Source organism: Phocoena phocoena, chromosome 15 (assembly GCF_963924675.1).
Source record: "Phocoena phocoena chromosome 15, mPhoPho1.1, whole genome shotgun sequence".
NCBI lineage: Eukaryota > Metazoa > Chordata > Mammalia > Artiodactyla > Phocoenidae > Phocoena > Phocoena phocoena.
In genome coordinates, this window is record NC_089233.1 from 74,052,558 (window position 1) to 74,072,223 (window position 19,666).

Genomic DNA, 19,666 nt, shown 5'->3' on the forward strand with positions numbered 1-19,666 from the left:
CACGTGGCTGAGCCACAAAGTCAGGCACTTCCTCAGAGCAAAGAAGCATCATGGCATAACCAGAGGATAATGGAGTCTGGAGTCAGATCAGACCTGAATTCCAGCATCCCCCCACCCTTACACACACACACACATTCCAACAAAAATAGAAGTTCATCATTACTGCATATGATGTACTCTGATATTTTGTCATCTATTCTAGAGATTGGCAAACTTTTTCTGTGAAAGTATGATAAATATTTTAGGCTTTAGGCTAGGCTCTGTAGCAGCCATCAACTCTGCCATTGTAGCACAAAAGCAGCCATAAACATTAAGTGAACAAACAGGCATGGCTGTGTTCCAATAAAACTTTATTTACAAAAACAGGCAGTTTACTGACCCCTGGATTCTCTTGTATTTTTTTCTATTCTTTTTTTCTTTTTTAATGCTGGACATTTAAAGTAAATGTTCACTAACAGGTTTATAACCTAGACTTTGAAAAGCTCATTTAATCTTTGTAACAACCCTATGAGTTAAGTAACCCCATTTTACAGATGAGTAACTGGGGCACATGGACATTAAGTAACTTGTACAAGGTCATCTAGTTGGTAAGAGGTGGAATTGGACTTGAACATAAGCAGTCTGGCTCAGAGCCCACACTGTTAACTTACTGCAAAGCGCTCAATGAAGATTGGCTGTTATTATTATCCAACCAGCTGTGAAAAAAAAACAAAAGACCACAGTCATATAAGTTGATTTCAAGATGAATTTTGGGTGAGCCTTTCTTCTGTTCAAAGGGTTGTCACCTCTGGATTAAACATGGTAGAATTAAATGATGAATTAAACCATCTGCTAGAAAAGCGTTATGTGCTTAAAAGAGAAAACTTGGAAAATTCAGCAAAGGAAATTCTTTATTGGACAAATAGAGTTGTGATTCATTAAAAACAACTTTTCGGTTGAAAACGTGGACTCCTTTTGAAATGAAAATGGTTGCTTCCTAATCCGCAGGGATGGGGAAGTAGCCCTCTTAAGAATATGGCTTAAATTGGAGAGCTTGTGTATTGGGGAGTGATGGAGACACTTGACAGAAAACAGTTGCCATCATCTAAATTAATGCAAAAGTTGATTCAGATGTGAAACCTCCAGGAATCCACATCCCGTTTTCTTCATTCAGGTTTGTTTGACATCAGATTAATTTCGTTTTAGGAAAGACTTGCCCTCTCCCCTCCATCCAGGAAATACAGCCATACGTCACAAAATAACTTATTGATCTACAAGGCAGATCTCAGAGCAGCCCATATGGTGAATGTCCTCACCATCCTCCTCTAATTAAGAGAACCTCACCAAGAATGCGTGATAATTAGGTTACAGAGCTGCATCCAGGTCTACAGCATCTGTCTTGGGCGGGGCGGGGGGGGGGGGGGGCGGGTTCCAACGCTCAGAGCATCCTCATCAACCTCCTAAATGAGTGCGTGCATAGCCCACCTCGCCATCATCAAAACTGAACCCTGACAAATCCGTAGAACATTAGAGCACATTGAAAAAATCTGCCGTGCCTTATTCTGATTTGTACCTTCACGGGGAGAGAGCCACCCACAAACTCTTGAGTCAGACAAAGATGACATTCCATCCACCCGAACCCCACCAGCTCCCAGCACAGTCCTTTCAACAGACAAGTTACAAATTGAAGCCTGTTTTGGAAAAACTCCCCTTTTCTCAGTTCTCCATTCTGGTTTAAATGGATTGTTTTTTTAAGCACAATCTGTTTCTGCTGTTGCTTGTTTAGGAAATTAACCACTGATCTTTTTTTTAATCCAAAGAGTATGTAATGATTAAGAAAATGGTTTTCATGTGAGATGGTACTTTCATAAAGTACATCTTTAATAAAGTACCATCTGATTTGGGGTGTTCCTGCTGGGTTTACAGAAGCAGGTTCTTTGTTTAAGGGGGTGAGGAAGTGGACTGGGGGATTTTGATAATAGCCAACTCTTGGGGAGTGCCTGCTGCATACTGGGCCCTGGGTTCGGGGGTTACACGTGTGCTACCTCATTTAATCCTCCCTGCAGCGTTAGCCTGTAGCCTTTTATTAGCTGAAGGACACGGCATGAAGGCTCCCATATTTTAGGCTTTCTTTGACTGGGAGGTGTGCTGGGTCAGATAGGGCGTCCTCCCGCTCCAAGCTGCACGGGGTAACAAGCCAACAGACCAGGGCGGTGTGTTTATAGAGCATATTAGGGGCGCGTTCAGCGGGCAGCATGAGATGAAACCCATGTCTGTCATCCTGTCCTCACTCCAGCTGTCTTTCACATTAATTAATGCTGAGCCTCCACTATTTTTTTTTTTCTTTTTTTCTCAGTCTTCACAACCCTGAAAAAAACATTTTCTCCTTGGATAGAGTGGTCTGGCCCAGAGTAACACTTCGTGTTACTTAACCCCTGGGACAGTTGTGCTTTTCATGGGCTATTCCAGACTTTTCCACCCCAGCACAACTAGTTTTTATCAAGTGTCTTGAAAAGAGGTCCCCCCTACATAGTTCAAAACAATCTAATAGGCAGCATGCAAGCAGATTCTAGGAAAAGCTGAAATCAGAGAATGCTTAGGGAATAGTTGGGTATTCTCAAGCTTCTCCTCAGAAACTTTTGGGTGTCTTTAAGTTTTTGTTTCAATTTTTAATTATACAAGAAATGTTTGAATCCCTTCTCTTTAAAAAACGTTTAGAATATACTGGATAATACTAAAGTTCACTTTGATCATCACCTCTAATTCCTCTGTCTCCTCCTCTCTGCTTTCTGCACATAATTGCTGTTCTGACTCTGGGTATATCCTTGCAGATATTTACAAATATATAAGTGCCCATGGAAAATATGTAGTAACATTGTATATGTTTCTAATAAATGGTAATAACATGCAGTATATAACTTCCAGAAAACTTGCTTTCACTCAATTTTTTTTTTTTTTTGAGGCATCCTTGGTAATACATGGAGGTCTGGTTCATTTCTTTCCATTGAGTTTAGTTTTCCATTGTATGAATATTCTACATTTTATTTCTCTAATTTCCTTTGGCTGGACAGCTAAATTGTTTCCGAACTTTTGCTATTTACAGACAGTTCTGTAATGAACATCTTTTTACATGTCCCTTGTTCACATGTATGGGTCTTTTTCCAGTTTAATATTTACTGTAGGGTAATATTACTTGAGTATGTTTCCTTTTATTTTTAATTTAGTTTTCTTTTAATCCAAGAAATCTATGCATAGAGTTTAAAATCCATAGAGTTCTCCAAAGGAAAGTATTACGAAAAATAGCAGTCCCCAGCGACTTTCCACCCACCCCCACCCTCTCTTCGCAGAGGCAACAACTTTCAACTCTTGCTGATTCTTTGGGTCACCTCCAAATTTCTAAGTAACCTGCTTCTGTGACCACATCTTGATTTTTTTGTTTTTCTGTTTTAGGCATGGTCTCTGGCTTCCCAAACTGGAAGATAAGACTTTAGCTCTCTTTTCTCACCCTTGCCTTTATCACACACATGCAGACTTTCTCTTCACATCCTCCCAATATCAGTAAGTCATAGTTTCAGCTTTATCGATAGAGAGGATTTGGCTTCTTCTAACTATGCAAATACTTGTCATAGGTAAGCCGTTTTGTCTACAATAATTACTTTTCCTGTTGTGTGCTGGCATGGGACCTGACATTTTTCTGAATAAATCCTTTCAGAGGATAAGTCTGGATGGCCCCTTCTTTTTTGTTTTTTTGTTTTTTTTGCGGTACGCGGGCCTCTCTCACTGTTGCGGCCTCTCCCGTTGCAGAGCACAGGCTCCGGACGCGCAGGCTCAGCGGCCATGGCTCACGGGTCCAGCCGCTCCGCGGCACGTGGGATCCTCCCACACCGGGGCACAAACCCGCGTACCCCGCGTCGGCAGGCGGACTCCCAACCACTGCGCCACCAGGGAAGCCCTGGCCCCTTCTTCTTGCTTCCTGTCTAGTACATGGAGGGCTGGGCACAGGTGGTTAGGTATACAAACAGCCTCGCCAAGAAAGAATGTGCAATCCTGCAGAGGTGAAATGGTTTGGGTATGAGTAATGTGTGGAAACACCCCCAAACCCTTTTGCCAGGTCACACAACGATTCCCTGCTTGGCCCTGAAAAGTTTGTTTTCCCCTTTTTCTCTTCGTTATTCATGGAGCGCTCTACCCTGCGACTTCCAGCCAGGATCTGGAGTGCTAAGCCTTGGCTATTGGGGCCCTAATGAGATGTTTCACCTAATGGCTGCGTTCCTGGGCTTGATTCTTCACAGTTGTGTGTGTGAAGCTGAGATCACCAGCTACGGGTTTTTTCCTTTTTTTTTTTTTTTTTTTAAGGGTCAAGAAGGGTTTATGTCATTCATTATTTATTTTTATAATAGAAGTAATGCAGCCTCCCAGTAAAAAAATTCAGCGGGGAAAAGAGGTGTATGGAGTGATAGGTCAAGGCCCCCTTTACTCCTCTCCCAATCCTGGCCCCTCCAGCGCCTCCTCTGAAGCAGTGCTGCTGGAAGCAGATGACCTGGCTTCAAATCCCAGCACTTGCTGGCTGTGTGGCCTTGAGCAGGTTACTCGGTGAGCCTCAGTGTTCTCATCTATGAAATAGGAAGGTACTAGTGCCCACCTGAGAGAGTGTTGTGGGGATTAAATGAGTTAATACTTAGAGAGTGGCACAGAGAAATCACTTAATAGGCATCAACCAGGAATATTACTAAGTGTTGTCCCTCCTTTTAGACCAGTGGTCCTTTTTTTTTAAACATCTTTAGTGGAGTATAATTGCTTTACAATGGTGTGTTAGTTTCTGCTTTATAACAAAGTGAATCAGCTATACATGTACATATGTTCCCATATCTCCTCCCTCTTGCGTCTCCCTCCCTCCCACCCTCCCTATCCCACCCCTCCAGGCGGTCACAAAGCACCGAGCTGATCGCCCTGTGCCATGCGGCTGCTTCCCGCTAGCTGTCTGTTTTCCGAGACCAGTGGTTCTTAACCTCAACTGCACATTGAAATCAAGTGGGGAGCTCTGTAAAGCTTTCTGGTGCCTGGATCCCACCCTTAGCCATTCTGATTGTATTGATCAGGGGTATGGCCTGAGCATCAGGATTTTTAAATGCTCCTCAGATCCTCACAGTGTAGAGCCCGGGTTGAGAACCACTGTGTGCCATATGCTCCATATCCTCCACGTGTATCAGTTGGAATAGGTGAGGTTATGCCGCAGTAAAAAACATCCCCCAAATCTCATCTGCTTCTTTCTTTTTTAACTGGAGTACAGTCGCTTTACAATCTCATCTACTTCTTATTTGTAGTACGTGTCCATTGTGGTCTGTTGCAGCTCTGACTCTCATCATCTTTACTCTGGAACCCAAGCTAACCGAGTAGCTTTTATCTGGAACATTTAGCCTTGTGAAGTGGGAAGAGAGCATGGTGAACCATGCACTAGCTCTTAAAGCTTCCAAGCAGAAGCAAAACATAACTTCTGCTCACATTTCATTGGCCAAAGCAAGTCCTATGGTCACATCTCAACAGGGAGCATCTATATCAGGGGCCAGCAGCCTTCTTCTGCGGGGGGCCAGATAGTATTTTAGGATCTGTAAGGATCTGTCACAGCTACTTACCTCTGCCTGCAAAGCACAAAAGCAACCGTAGACAATACACTGTCCAAAAATGTAAAAATCACTCTTAGCTCGTGAGCCATTCAAAAACAGGCAGCAGGCCAGATCTGGCCCTCAGGCCGTAGTTTGCCAGCCCCTGGTGTATATCATCTTCCTACAGGGAGAAGCGTTTCAGGATGGGACCCCAAATATGGGTAAAGAGTAATGCAGTCTACATGCTATGTGTATAGAAAAGAGGAGACAGAGACAGAGAGAGAATGGACCCTTTTATTGTACACTGTGTTTTACACACTATACTGTGATACAGCTTGCCTTTGTTCCTTAATACTACTTTTCTGGATGCTTCTTTCATGTCATGAGTTCTAGCATTACTCCATTTTTTTAATGGCTGCCTCGTTTTCCCGGGTATGGATGTACTAGTGGGTTTCTTTGGTTTGGTTTGGCTGCATTGGGTCTTCATTGCTGTGCACAGGCTTTCTCTAGTTGCAGAGAGCGGGGGCTACTCTTCGATGCAGTGTGTGGGCTTCTGATTACGGTGGCTTCTCTTGTTGCGGAGCCCGGGCTCTAGGCACATGGGCTTCAGTAGTTGTGGCGCAAGGGCTCAGTAGTTGTGGCCCGCAGGCTCAGTAGTTGTGACACACGGGCTTGGTTGCTCTGCGACATGTGGAATCTTCCTGGACCAGGGATCGAACCCGGGTCCCCTACACTGGCAGGCAGATTCTCAACCACTGCACCATCAGGGAAGTCCCCTACAGTGGGTTTTGTTTATATGTTTGTTTTCGTAGTTAATCCTCTCTTGTTAGATAAGAGTACTTTTTTAAATAGCCGGAGGAGGAGGGCTATAGCCATAGAGCGATCGTTGTAAGGAGAGAACCAACATCCCAGCTCTCCCAGTAGTTTATACATAGTTTATACTGCTTTCCCTGAAATCACTCAGGCCTCCCTGGAAACACACATTCTCCAAGAGGCTCTCCTTTCCTACAGCCGTTTCTGGTTCTTGCAACACTGAACACAGTTGCCATTCCAGGGGCATATTTGTGGGGGGAGATTTAAACACTGACGAGGGTAAATAGAAATGATGAGAAAGTAGAAGTGAAATCTCAGAAGCTGTGCAACATTATCACCCCGACCCCACCCGGAGACACACCTTAGGCCGTGTGCTAGCCGCGCAGATGAGGACAGACCGGATCTGCCATTCAGGGGTGGGCCGGGAGGAGAGGAGGCTGAGACGACAGTGACTCCACTTACTTGCGCTTTTCTCTGGTTCTTCCTAACAGGACACCACGGCGTCCGTGCGCGTCGGCCTCATGATGGAAGAAATGATCTTCAACCTCGCAGATACACATCTGTTCTTCAATGACCTGGAGGTTTGGAATTGCTTGATTGCTCATTTCATCCCATAGTTGCTGTATTTAATCACCTGCATCTTGTTTGGGGGCAGAGACACTGCCTTTTCTTTTTCCTTTTTTTTTTTCCTTTTTCGTTTGGAGGCTAGAAACTTTTGCTCACAACCCCGAAGAAAGCACAAAACTGTGGCCAGCCATGGCTTATTGGAAACACACTTGACCGGATTCTCTCCCCACCTTCCCTCTCCATGGTTAATGGGCTTTTCTCTCTGCTCTAGTGGTGATGTCCACTGGCAGTTTTACTAATCCAATCAAGGCTGCGTAGTTTCTTCCTCCTGAAATTTGCTATTTAATAAAGTTTATTAAGGCAAATTAGTACAGATCCTCCTGGGTCAGGAATAATTAGCAGTGGGCCAGGATGGAAGCTTTTAAAAACAATTTGCATTCTCCTGAAAACATGTTTTACAAAGAGAGAGAGAAAGTGAGCGGTGGGGCCACGCAGATTTAAAGTATCTGCTCCTGTGCCCCTAAGCAAGTAGCAAGGGAGATAGGAAAAAGGGGGAGAGCAGCTTCAGAAATAAATTTAATTCGTTTGTTTATACCCAGCCTGTGTCAGAAAGATTGGGGAAGAATTTCAAATAGAAAACATATTTAAAATAGAGCTACTAAAGCAAAACAAAGGAATTGAAAGCCATGTAATGAATAAGGGTGAGGCATTGTACCAGAAAAAGTCTGGCTCAGGCTAACTACAGCAGTGAAGTTGAGTCTCTCTGAGCTTCCCGGTAGACAAAGCAAGGAGGGAAATGCAGTGCACTACTTACCCCTAATGAAAGAGCAAGCAGCTTTCTCCAAGGTGAGGAAGGTTTTCTTGGTTGATAAGAGGATTAATGTGGGAATCTTCTAGCTTTGTAAATTATATTCTCGTTATTGGTTTAACAGATTGAAAAATAAAGGCAACCTAAAATAAAACTGCATGTAAAAGAACAATTCTATTTATCCTAGTAGGAATATTTTTTTCTTAGAATCTGGAAAATCCCTGGGTACTCAACTGTGAAGTAGTAATATGAAGGCTATAAATTGCAAATCTGTCCTGGCCAACTGAGAGCATTACTCATTTATCGTCAGGAAAGGATACAGGGTTTCCTTCCCAGTCTGCAGTCCTAGAGTTCCAGAAAGGAAAATCCTTGCTGAAATGATCGATCTTGTGTTCCGTCCAGTCTCAGCAAGCCGTTTGGGCCTCAGTCCTCCCATCTGTGAAATGAGATTGATGCTCTCTGCCCAACATCTTTTTCAAAGAGAGGATTGAGATAGAAACTTGCTGAGGAAGGGGACTTCCGTGGTGGTCCAGTGGGTAAGACTCCATGCTCCCAATGCAGGGGGCCGGGGTTCAATCCCTAGTCAGGGAACTAGATCCTGCATGCATGTGGCAACCAAGAGTCTGCATGCTGCAACTAAGGCCCAGCACAGCCTAAATAAATAACTAAATATTAAAAAAAAAAAAAAACTTGCTGAGAAAGAAAGCTTTGGAGCAGTGGAGAATGCCAGTAGCATCAAGGCCCAAAACTATCTCTTTAGCCAAAAGCAATGTGCAAGCTCCCTTTACAAAGTCCTCTTATGTCTTGGGGGGAAAAAAGAGAGAACTTAAAGTTAAATTTTTAAATTAAAAAAAAAACATGGCAATTGAATTCAGCAAGTATTATGGAGCCTAATATAGTAAAGACTCAGCTGATTACACATAGTAAAACCCAACTTGCTTTAGCAAAAAATGGAAATTATTGGCCCTTGTATCTGAAAAGTCCAGGGTAGATGTAGTTTTTCCCTGTCTCCTGCTTAGAATGTCACTTTTGTGCGAGGAGGGACGTCTGTCTGATTCACCCTAAATCCCCAGGGACCAGGCAGTAAACAACCAAACAAATCCATAAACAAGCATGCTTTGCGGTAGTGAAAAGGACGTGAAGAAAATAAAACAATCAGATGTGAGAGTGAGTGTTGGGGGTGAGGGAGTAGGGTAGGGGAACAGCATTCTCGAGGGGGTCAGGGAAGGCATCTCGAGGACGTGGCGCTTGAGCCAAGGCCTGAATGATGACAGGAACCAGCCAGGTGGAGACCAAGGGAGGTGGGATCAGCAGGTGCAAAGGCCCTGAGGTGAGAACTAGTGTGACATCATCAAGGATCGGCAAGAAGGACAGGTGAGTGCAGTGAGTGAGTGAAAGCAAGGGGGTGGCTGGGAGGGATGAGTCTGGAGAGGGAGGCATGAGCCAGACACGAGCCATAGACATCAGAGTTGGACAACCATGGGGCGAGGGAGCATGAAATGGGAAGAGCCACGTGACCTGATTAATGTTTTAAAATGACCACTCTGGTTGCTGCATGGAGATTAGGCAGTAGGATGGGAAAGGTAGAGACAGGGGGACCAGCAAAGAGATACTTCCAAGCAAAAGATGAAAAACGGGTTGGATCAAGATGGGAAGAAGACGTGGGCTCCGGGAGAATGGCAGGAAAGCTGAGAGGCCTTGCTGACGGGTTGGATGTGGGGGATGAGAGGAGAGAGGAGCCCAGAGGGGCTCCTGGGCTTGGCCTGACCTGGGTGATGGTGCTGTTCTCTGTGGTGGGCAACACAGGGAAGACGGGAGAATCCATCCTTCTGCTGTGGGCACATGAGGTCGGAGGTGTCTGGGACACCCCAGTGAAATACCAAATCGACAGACAGATACGCGAGTTTGAAGCTCTCAGGCAGTGACAGTGGTAGACACATAGTAAGCACTTTGTCCATCTTGTTGAACCTGAGGCTCAGAGCCAGGTATTTTTTGGACTGGCGTGTGTTCAAGCCCATGTCTTCAGAACCTTGCCCCCTCTGCTGTTCTGCGCTGACCCCAAAGTCAAAGTCGCACCTCTTGGAAAAGGATCTTAATTACCAGCTGTAGCTACTCAGGGAAGCCAGTTTGTTTTTATTCTCTACATTTTTTTCCAAAATGTCCCCAGTGCCAGAAGCCCCGAGGGCACCTCAGCAGAATTGAAACCATGTTATACGATGCAGAAGTTAAGACACAAGTGAAAACATATTGCTTGCTGGTGCAGGGAGCCCCCGTCAAAATCTGAAGGGCAGCCCGGTGGAGCTCCCCAGGGAGGTCCTTCGGGGCTGGAGCCTGGCTCCTGCATGGATGGTCAGATGATGGGGTTTAGGGAACGAAGTCAGATCCCCTTCTGCTCTGAGCCTGCAGTGCCATCTCTAAATAAGGAGATCAGCTCCCACAAGCAACAGCAATTTATGGAGAGTTTATCATTCACCAGGCCCTGCTCTAAGTGCTCTGGATTCAGTGGCAAAAAAAAAACGAAAATAAAACACAGCAAGATTCCCCCACCCTGGAGGCATTGACCTTCCAGTTGGGGAAGCAGACCATAAACAATTGAATATAAAATGTCAGATAAAGTGCTCCAAAGAGAGGCCAGCAGAGCCGGAGGAGATGGTCACAGGGACTGTTTTCCTTGGTAAAACCAGGTAAGGCTTCTGTGACACTGGAGCAGAGACCTGAAGGAGGTAAGGGAGAGGACCACGTGGGCATCTAGGCAGAGAGTGTGCCAGACAGAGAGAACAGCAGTGCAGAGGCCCTGGGGCATGGTCAGAGTTGGCAAGTTCCACGAACAGGAAGGAGAGCCCAGTGCAGCTAGAGCAAAAGAGCAGGAAGGACAGTGGAGGGCATTTTGGGGGAGGGGAGACAGATCACGTGGGGCCTCTGGGCCATCATAAGGCTCTGGGTGACATTCTAACAGTGACCAGAAGCTATTGGAGGATTTAGAGCAGGGGAGCAACATGACCTGACTCACCGCTCAGAGGCTCCCTCTGGCTGCCGGGTGGAGAACAGACCAAAGGGGGCAATGGTGGAAGCAGGTGTTTGCATTAGATCGTTCCCGGACTGAAAGGTGAAAGTGCTCGTGGGGCAGGGATTCCATGAGGAGGACTGGTCAGAGACAAAGTAGTTGCCAAGTTCAGCTGTATCTCAGGACTTTAGGGATGCGTGTCCAGAGTTTACTGCAAGTGTCTGCTAGTCAGTTCAGTCTGCCTTTGAGTCCTGGCTCCACCATCTCCTGGCTGTGTGACCTGTGCAAGTCACTCCACCTCCTTTGAACCTCAGTTTCCTCATCTGTTAAATGGGTAGAAGAAAAGCCCCTAACTTCCAGGGTCGTCAGGATGATGGGAGATACACGGAAGCAGTCAGCCGAGAGCCTGGCACACGGTACATGCCCAAGAGATGGGCCTCCCCACCAGAGGGCTGCATGTGCCACTGGGACTGTGCAAGGGGGGGTTTACATGGTACAGGGGCAAATTGATTAATTTAAATCATTATATGTTTATTGTATGATGAGCTAGAAAAGGTAACTAGGGTGCCCAATCCCCGATTTTACCAGAATTCAGTAACAATACATGTAGTGCAGAGATAGGGCAAAGATCATGACAGTGGTGAGCAACCTGGCCCTAAATGACAGCAGGTTGCTGGAGTTTGGGCATAAGTATTGACAATTACCCGGCCAACTTGCCTTTGTGCGAGAGCTACTTCTTGCAGTAAAATCTAGGGCAGAGGATTCTCATCTGAAATGTCAGCAGGGCTGTGGAGCAAGGGGGGAGGTTTGATTGAAATTCACACACCTGCCGCTTGGGAGCTCATGAAAGCGGCCTCGGGCTCACTGAACTGCGCATGTGCCACTGCCAAAGCCAGGCCGGACCCGGCTGAGTGGAGGTGCCCGGGAGCGCAGTCCTCTTGGGTTTGATTTCGGGGCTCAGTGTGCAGCGGGGGAGGCGATGCCATCCATCCTCGTGGCCCCTGCGTGAAGAGGTGAGTGGGGGGAAAGCAGGGCAGATTCAGGCGAGGGACAGCCCCGTCCTCGCTTTCCCGTCTTCCCTCGTTCTCAGAGCGCAGGCTCTCGATGTCTGCAACCTCATTATCAAGTGGGGGAGGGTGAGCTTGGAAATGGGAGGGAAGTGTGGGTTATCACACGAAGGGGAAGAACTGTCGGCTCCTAGCAGTCGGGGCCAGGGGTGCCACGTAACCCAGTACTTTGTACAGCCTTGTACAACGAGGAATCATTCCCCGCAAAACGCCAGGGGCACCCCGTTGAGAAACGCTGCGCCAAGCCCTTGAGAGTAGTCAGCTGTACCGTATTTACGGATCACCTAGCGTACAGCACAATGCAGGCTTCATGTAACTTGCTTTTACTTGAAAAAAATTTTTTTTGTTGTTAAACTTACAGTTTTTACCTTATTAGTGTTTTGGGGGGAATGACTAGCACATTTTGCCAGTGATTTCGTAGGTGATATTGCTGAGGATGAAACTGAGGTTTTATTTTTTGTTTGTTTTATCGGAGTATAGTTGATTCACAATGTTGTGTTAGTTTCTGGTGTACAGCGAAGTGACTCAGTTATACAGATATATTTTTGCATATTCTTTTCCATTATGGTTTATTACAGGATATTGAATATAGTTCCCTGTGCTACACATAAATCCTTGTTGTTTGATTTATATATAGTGGTGTGTATCTGTTAATCCCAAACTCCTAATTTATCCCCCCGTTTCCCTTTGGTGACTACATGTTTGTTTTCTGTCAGTATGTCTGTGAGTCTGTTTCTCTTTTGTCAATAAGTTCATTTGTGTCATACTTTGGATTCCACGTATAAGTGACGTCATGTGGCATTTGTCTTTCTGTGTCTGACTTACTTCACTTACTGTGATCACCTCTAGGTCCACCCATGTTGCTGCACCATGTCATTATTTCATCCTTTTTGATGGCTGAGTAGTATTCCATTGTATACATGTGCCACATCTTCTTTATCCATTCATCTGTTGATGGACACTTAGGTTGCTTCCATGTCTTGGCTGTTGTAAATAGAGCTGCAGTGAACATTGGGGTGCATGTGTCTTTTCAAATTAAGAGTTTTCTCCGATACATGCTCAGGAGTGGGATTGCTGGATCATATGGCAGCTCAATTTTTAGTTTTTTAAGGAACCTCCATACTGTTCTCCATCATGGCTGCACCAATTTACATTCCCACCAACAGCGTAGGAGGGCTCCCTTTTCTCCACACCCTCTCCAGCATTTGTTTTTTTGTAGACTCTTTAATGATGGCCACTCTGACCAGTGTGAGGTGATCCCTCATTGTAGTTTACGTTTCCCTAATAATTAGAAGGTATGGTTTTAAATGTTTAAAAAGGAAAGTTGATTGAAAGGGGTATGTAGGGTGCATCACAGATAGTAGTGGTGAATATTGTTTGAGAAATTGTCTGTGTTATCAGTTATGTTTCAGTAATTTAAATCTCTGTGTGATAGAAAATGTGTCTCTTACGGAAGGTCCCAGTCAAAACCACTTGAAAGCCAATGCTCTAGAGCCCTAGGGATGTCTGTGTTCTATTCTGCACTGTCCAATACAGTAACCACTGGCCACATGTGGTTATTGAGCACTTGAAATATGGCTAGTGTGACCGAGGCATTGAATTTTTAATTGTATTTAATTTTAAATAATTTTGACGTAATTAGCCACATGTGGCTGATGGCTATCATATTAGAACATTTACTTCATTGTACACATTGTAGAAAGTTCTATGAGACAGTGAAGCTCTGGAACCCTAAGTTTGTAAGACATGACCTACATTTTCAGTTAAGATGGTGATGATAATAATAATAATAATAATAGTAGGGCTTCCCTGGTGGCGCAGAGGTTGAGAGTCCGCCTGCCGATGCAGGGGACACGGGTTCGTGCCCCGGTCAAGGAAGATCCCACATGCTGCGGAGCGGCTGGGCCGTGAGCCATGGCCGCTGAACCTGCGCGTCCAGAGCCTGTGCTCCGCAACAGGAGAGGCCACAACAGTGAGAGGCCCGCGTACCGCAAAAGAATATAAGAAGAAGAATAGTAACAGTAATTGCAGCGGACGTTTACTGAGTACTTACTAGGTACCAGGCACTGTTTTGTGCGGTTTACATGCATTAACTTGTTTAATCTTCACTATTGTTATCCCTATTATCTCAGCCTGCTCAGGCTCCCATAACAAAACATCACAGACTGTATGGCTTAACACAACAGAAATTAATTTTCTTACCATTCTAGAGGCTAGAAGTCCCAGATTAAGGGGCTGGCAAATGTGGTTTCTGGTGAGAGCTCTCTTCCCGGCTTGTAGAGGCCACCTTCTCACTGTGTCTCCACATGGCCTTTCCTCAGTGTGTGTACAAGGAGAGGGAGAGAGAAAGGGAGAGAAAAAGCATGTGCTAGCCACCTCTGCTGTCTCTTTTTATTAGGACACTAATCCTATCAGATCAGGGCACCACCTTTATGACCTCACGTAACCTTAATTACTTCCTTAGAGGCCCCCTCTCCAAATACAGCCACCTGGGTGTTTGTGCTTCCACATATGAATTTGGGGAGGACACAAACACTCAGTCCATAACACCCATTTTAAAAATGAAGAAACTGAGGCACAGAGAGGTTAAGCGAACAGCCCAAAGTCACACAGTTGGCAGTGGCAGTATTCAGACCCAGGCAGCCTGGCTCCAGGGCCCTTGCACTTATCCACTGTGCCGTGCTGCCTCCCCCAGGAGAACGATTGCCATCTGGCTGAGAGAAAGAAGATTCCCAACAGGAAATCTAGACTCTACAGTGCTGTAGACAGTGGGTTCAAAGGGAAAAGGAGAGCAGGGAGGATTGGTGCAGCCAGGAAGCCTGGAGGAAGATGAGCAAGGACTGACAGCAAGAGGAGGAGAAATTCCCAGTGTAAACGAAGAAGACAAAGATGAAAAACTCCTCTGTGAATCATGTCATCTTCACATCGTATATGCAAAACAAAAGTCACAAGTAACAGCAACCTAAACCACACTAAACAACTACGGCACCTTCTCTTCCCCCCTGCAAGGGGAACAAAGCAATAAACAAAGGATCTGAATGCATTTCTAGAAAGAAGGATGTGGACTGAGGTTGGAGCCGAGTGGGGGGGCACAGGTGAGAATAATAAACCCAATCACAGCGACAGCTGACATGTCCTGAGAGCTCGCTGTGTGCCAGGCAGTGCCCGAAGGGCTCACCTGCATGCCTTCATTTAACCTTTCCAACAGTCACAGGAGGTAGATGCTGTTACGTATCCCCATTTCAGAGATGGGAAAACTGAGGCACGGAGAGGTTAACTTGCCCAGGGCTGACATGTATTGAGCTCTTACCCTGTGCCAAGCATCACACGTGCATTTTCTCACTGAAATCTCACAAGTACCATGGAAAGGGAGATTTTTTTTTTTTAATCTCTGTTTTACATATGAAGAGTGAAGCCCAGGGAGGTCATTTTTCAAGGGTCACAGAGCTAGTAAGAGTAGAATGGAGATCTGATCCCAGGCCAAGCTGACTTCTAGGCTGGGACGTTTATCTTTCACGGAAGATACAATTATTAATTTATTTTTCACTGCGTTGGGTCTTAGTTGCTGTGCGTGGGCTTTCTCTAGTTGCCCCGAGCGGGGGCTACTCTTCGTTGCAGTGTGCGGGCTTCTCATTGCGGTGGAGCATGGGCTCTAGGCGCGCAGGTGCAGTAGTTGTGGCTTGCGGGCCCTAGAGCACAGCCTCAGTAGTTGTGGCGCACAGGCTTAGTTGCTCTGCGGCATGTGGGATCTTCCCAGACCAGGGATGGAACCCGTGTCCCCTGCATTGGCAGGTGGATTCTTAACCACTGCGCCACCAGGGAAGTCCCAAAGATACAGTTTTGAGATGAACAGTGAATTGGAGAAGGAATACGGGTCCACAGAGTGGATGGAAGAAAAGAGGCCTTCATAAGAAACAAGATCAACCTAAAGGTTTTGACAGAAGGTATCCCTGGCCCGAATCAGGCGTGGCCAGGCTGGAGGGTGGGCTGGAGGGGGAGCGTTTCAAGATGCTGCCAGAGCTTTGGGAAGGATCATGCTGGAGGGACTCAGAAGTGGCTGGAATCTGGGCAGGCCGTGGCTGCCTGCCTGACACCTGGGCCTGATTGCTGAACGTCTGATTTACGGTTCTGCAGGAGCTGTCAGGGAGAATAATATTTCACCTTGTCAGCGCTGAGCTGCTCTCCAAGACGTCCTGCCCAACTGACCATTAATGCAACACAGGCCACAGCCTGTTTAGTGCTCTTCAGATAAGTTAAACATTTAAACAACACGAGAAAGACAGCCCAGGTTTCCCTCCCAGGGAGCAGGCCCCTCTCTGACTAGTCTAGAGGCAGCATTAAGCACTCTCACTTTTAAAATATACCTGCCTTGAAGGAGAAGGAGTGGGCAGGGAGTCCATCTGGGCTTGGATGAGAGTCATTTTTCTAAAGCAAATTTGTCAACAATTTCCTTTCTGTATTCGTGTCTCCAGGCAGCCAAGGACAAAAAGTAATGGGATCAGACCACAGCAGAGCAGGTTGGGAAAACCCCGGCTGTCACCAGCATAAATCAGAACGGATTTTGATGGGTATTTGTCACCAGGCTTACTGTTCAGAAACAAGCAAGGGTGAGAATACTAAGGATCAAAACCTATGGGGTGCTTAGGGCTTCCCTGGTGGCGCAGTGGTTGAGAGTCCGCCTGCTGATGCAGGGGACACGGGTTCGTGCCCCGGTCCGGGAAGATCCCACATGCCGCGGAGCGGCTGGGCCTGTGAGGCATGGCCACTGAGCCTGCGCGTCCGGAGCCTGTGCTCCGCAACGGGAGAGGCCACGACAGTGAGAGGCCAACGTACCGCAAAAAAAAAAAACAAAAACTATGGGGCGCAGGCAAAGGCTGATCCAGACAGCCTTAAATTACATTTATTAGAAAACCAGGAAAATTAATAAGAACTGGTCATTGAAAAGATCATTAAGGTAGAAAGCCTTTGGCAAGCATGAACAAGAAAAAAAAAGGAGAAGAAGAGATCAGTAACCAACAACCCGAATGAAAGCGTGGACATCGTCATAGGTTCAGGGGACCTATTTAGTTATGAGAATGCCATGAGCAGTATTGTTCCAATGAACTTGTAAACCTGGATGAAGTTGACCCTTCTCAGAAAGATGTAAATTATCAAAATTAACCCAAGGGGAAATGTTTTAAATAAGTAAACCAGTGACCATGAGAAGTTGAAATCGTAGTTAAAGGTGTACAGCTCTAACAAAGGCAGCAGGTCCAGCTTGTTTTAAACAAGAGTTCCACCAGACATTCAAGGAAAGGATAAATAAATCCAATCCTGCACACACAGCAGAGCAAAGAAAAGGTGGGATGCTGTCTCATGCATTTCAGGAGACTAATGTGACCTTGAAACTAAATCTGGACTTCGAGCACACGACAAAAGGATAAATCACTGTCATCGCCGATGAAAGATGGGACGCTCCTGCAATCCACAGATACCTTCACCCAGGCCCTGTGACCCTTTATGTAAGTTCCACTTGGCCCTGTCCGAGCTTCAGTTTCCACACTGGTGAAAGGAGTGGTCTGGACTATAATCGGTCTCATTTATTAGGCCAGCCACGTGCCTCATTACACACCTGCAAGTGGATGCATTACCCATATTTCATAATTTTTTAAAAATCCAGGACTTCCCTGGTGGCACGGTGGTTAAGACTCCACGCTCCCAATGCAGGGGGCCTGGGTTCGATCCCTGGCCAGGGAACTAGATCCCACACGCATGCCGCAACTAAGGAGCCGGCAGGCCACAGCTAAGGAGCCCGCGAGCCACAGCTAAGGAGCCTACCACAACTAAGGAGTCTGCCTGCTGCAACTAAGACCCGGCACAACCAACCAAATAAATATTTTTTTTAAATCCTGGAGACCTTGGTCTGTTGCCCAAGAGGGCCCAGAAGCAATGACACTCCTGCAGCAACTAGCACATCCAGCATCCAGGTCTTGGCTTCAAAACACCGTTTTCCAGTGAAAGGAACCAGGGCTCCTTGGAGAAGTGACTGATTCTAGGGCTGGGACAGAGAAGTTACATGATAAACAAGGAGCATCTTATAGTACCAAAAACTAAAGAAGTGCTCAAAAAAACCCATGATGATGGGGTATGTCAAAGGGACACAAGTGCTGACTGGAAGGGTTCCCAGTGGCCAGAGCTGGAACACTTTGAGTACTAAAACAAATAACATAGTATTCAACCCAAAATATAAAATAAGTACCCATGAGTCCATACTGACACAGATAAATGATTGAATAAATAAGTGGGGGAGAACAGACAAATCTCCCATACAGAAAAATTCAAAATAATTTATGTAGATACTCTGCCCTTTACTGAGCTTTGCATAGTTTCTTCCTTCCAAAGAGTGTACTATGGAAAGGTGGGGGGAGAGTAACTTTAAGTAGAGAAGCCTGAGGGAACACTACCTGAGCCAGGTGATCAAGGTCAACATCAACAGTGATATAATGTTGATAGTATGTACCCTTGATGTGATGTGATGAGAGCGGCACTTTTACCTCTGTGATCTTCCTCACCAAAACCCATAACTCCAGTCTAACCATGAGAAAAACATCAGACAAATCCCAGTTGAGACATTCTGCAAAATACCTGACGAGTACGCCTTTAAACTGTCACTAAAACCAAGGAAAGTCTGAGAAACTATCACAACCCAGAAGAACCTAAAGAGACAAGATGACAAAATGTAATGTGGTACCCCAGATGGGATCCTGAAAGAGAAAAAAGATGGCAGTAGAAAGACTGAATAAAGAATTGACATCAGTTAATAATAATATAGTGATATTTATTAGTTGTGACAGATATACTATTTGAATATAAGATGTTAACAATAAAAGAAACTGGGTGTGGGACACATAGGAAGACTCTACTGTATTCACAATTTTTCTGTAAATCTAAAACTATTCTAAAATTAAAAGTTTATTACACGGACTTCCCTGGTGGCACAGTGGTTAAGAATCCACCTGCCAGTGCAGGGGACACGGGTTTGATCTCTGGTCCGGGAAGATCCCACATGCCACGGAGCAACTAAGCCCATGCGCCACAACTACTGAGCCTGCGCTCTAGAGCCCGCGAACCACAACTACTGAAGCCCATGCGCCTAGAGCCCGTGCTCCGCAACAAGAGAAGCCCGTGCACCACAATGAAGAGTAGCCCCCGCTCGCTGCAACTAGAGAAAGCCCGCGTGCAGCAGTGAAGACCCGATGCAGCCCCCCCCAAAAAAAGTTTATTACAAAAAAAAACTGAAGACTCACAGGTGTCTAGTCACTTTCCCAAGATCACACACCTAGGGAACAGTGGGGCTGGCCCTGGAGCCCAGGGATGGGCATTTGAAGGCCAGCTACAACATCAGGGACGTGTGAAACTGAATGTCTCTACCCTAGTTCTCTTCCGCCCCGCTTCCTGAGATGCATTCACGTGTAGCATCCTGACGTGTCTTTGGAATTTGGACTGAAGGCTGCAATGTCCTGCTTTGCTTCTAAATTGCTTCATTAGCAGAGCTGACCATCCATGAACCTCTTTTGGTGGTGAACTCAATTCAGTTCGGGCCTATGGAATTCAAAACAGTAATACTAGTGATAATTAAGGCAAACGTGTATGTGGCATTTTCTGTGGGCGAGGGACTTTTCAAAATGCTTTACCTGTATTGATTTATTCAATCCTTACAAAACCCTATGTGGGCAGTACCATTCTATAGCTCAGTTACAGACAAGGAAGTTGAGAGTCACGAAGATTAGTACCTTGTCCAAGTCCATTCTGTTGGTAAGCAGAGTCAGAATTTGACCCAGATCCC

The 19,666-nt window shown here is 45.9% G+C and overlaps 1 protein-coding gene across 3 annotated transcripts in view; it reads left to right on the plus strand.

Moving 5' to 3' along the window:
• Nucleotides 1-19,666, plus strand: part of EYA2 (EYA transcriptional coactivator and phosphatase 2) — a 174,535-nt gene that overhangs the window by 130,930 nt on the left and 23,939 nt on the right. For all 3 annotated transcript variants that reach the window (XM_065892972.1, XM_065892974.1, XM_065892973.1), the window contains exon 9: nt 6,887-6,976. In XM_065892972.1, the coding sequence (XP_065749044.1) occupies nt 6,887-6,976 (90 nt within the window). The remainder of the gene's footprint in view (nt 1-6,886; nt 6,977-19,666) is intronic.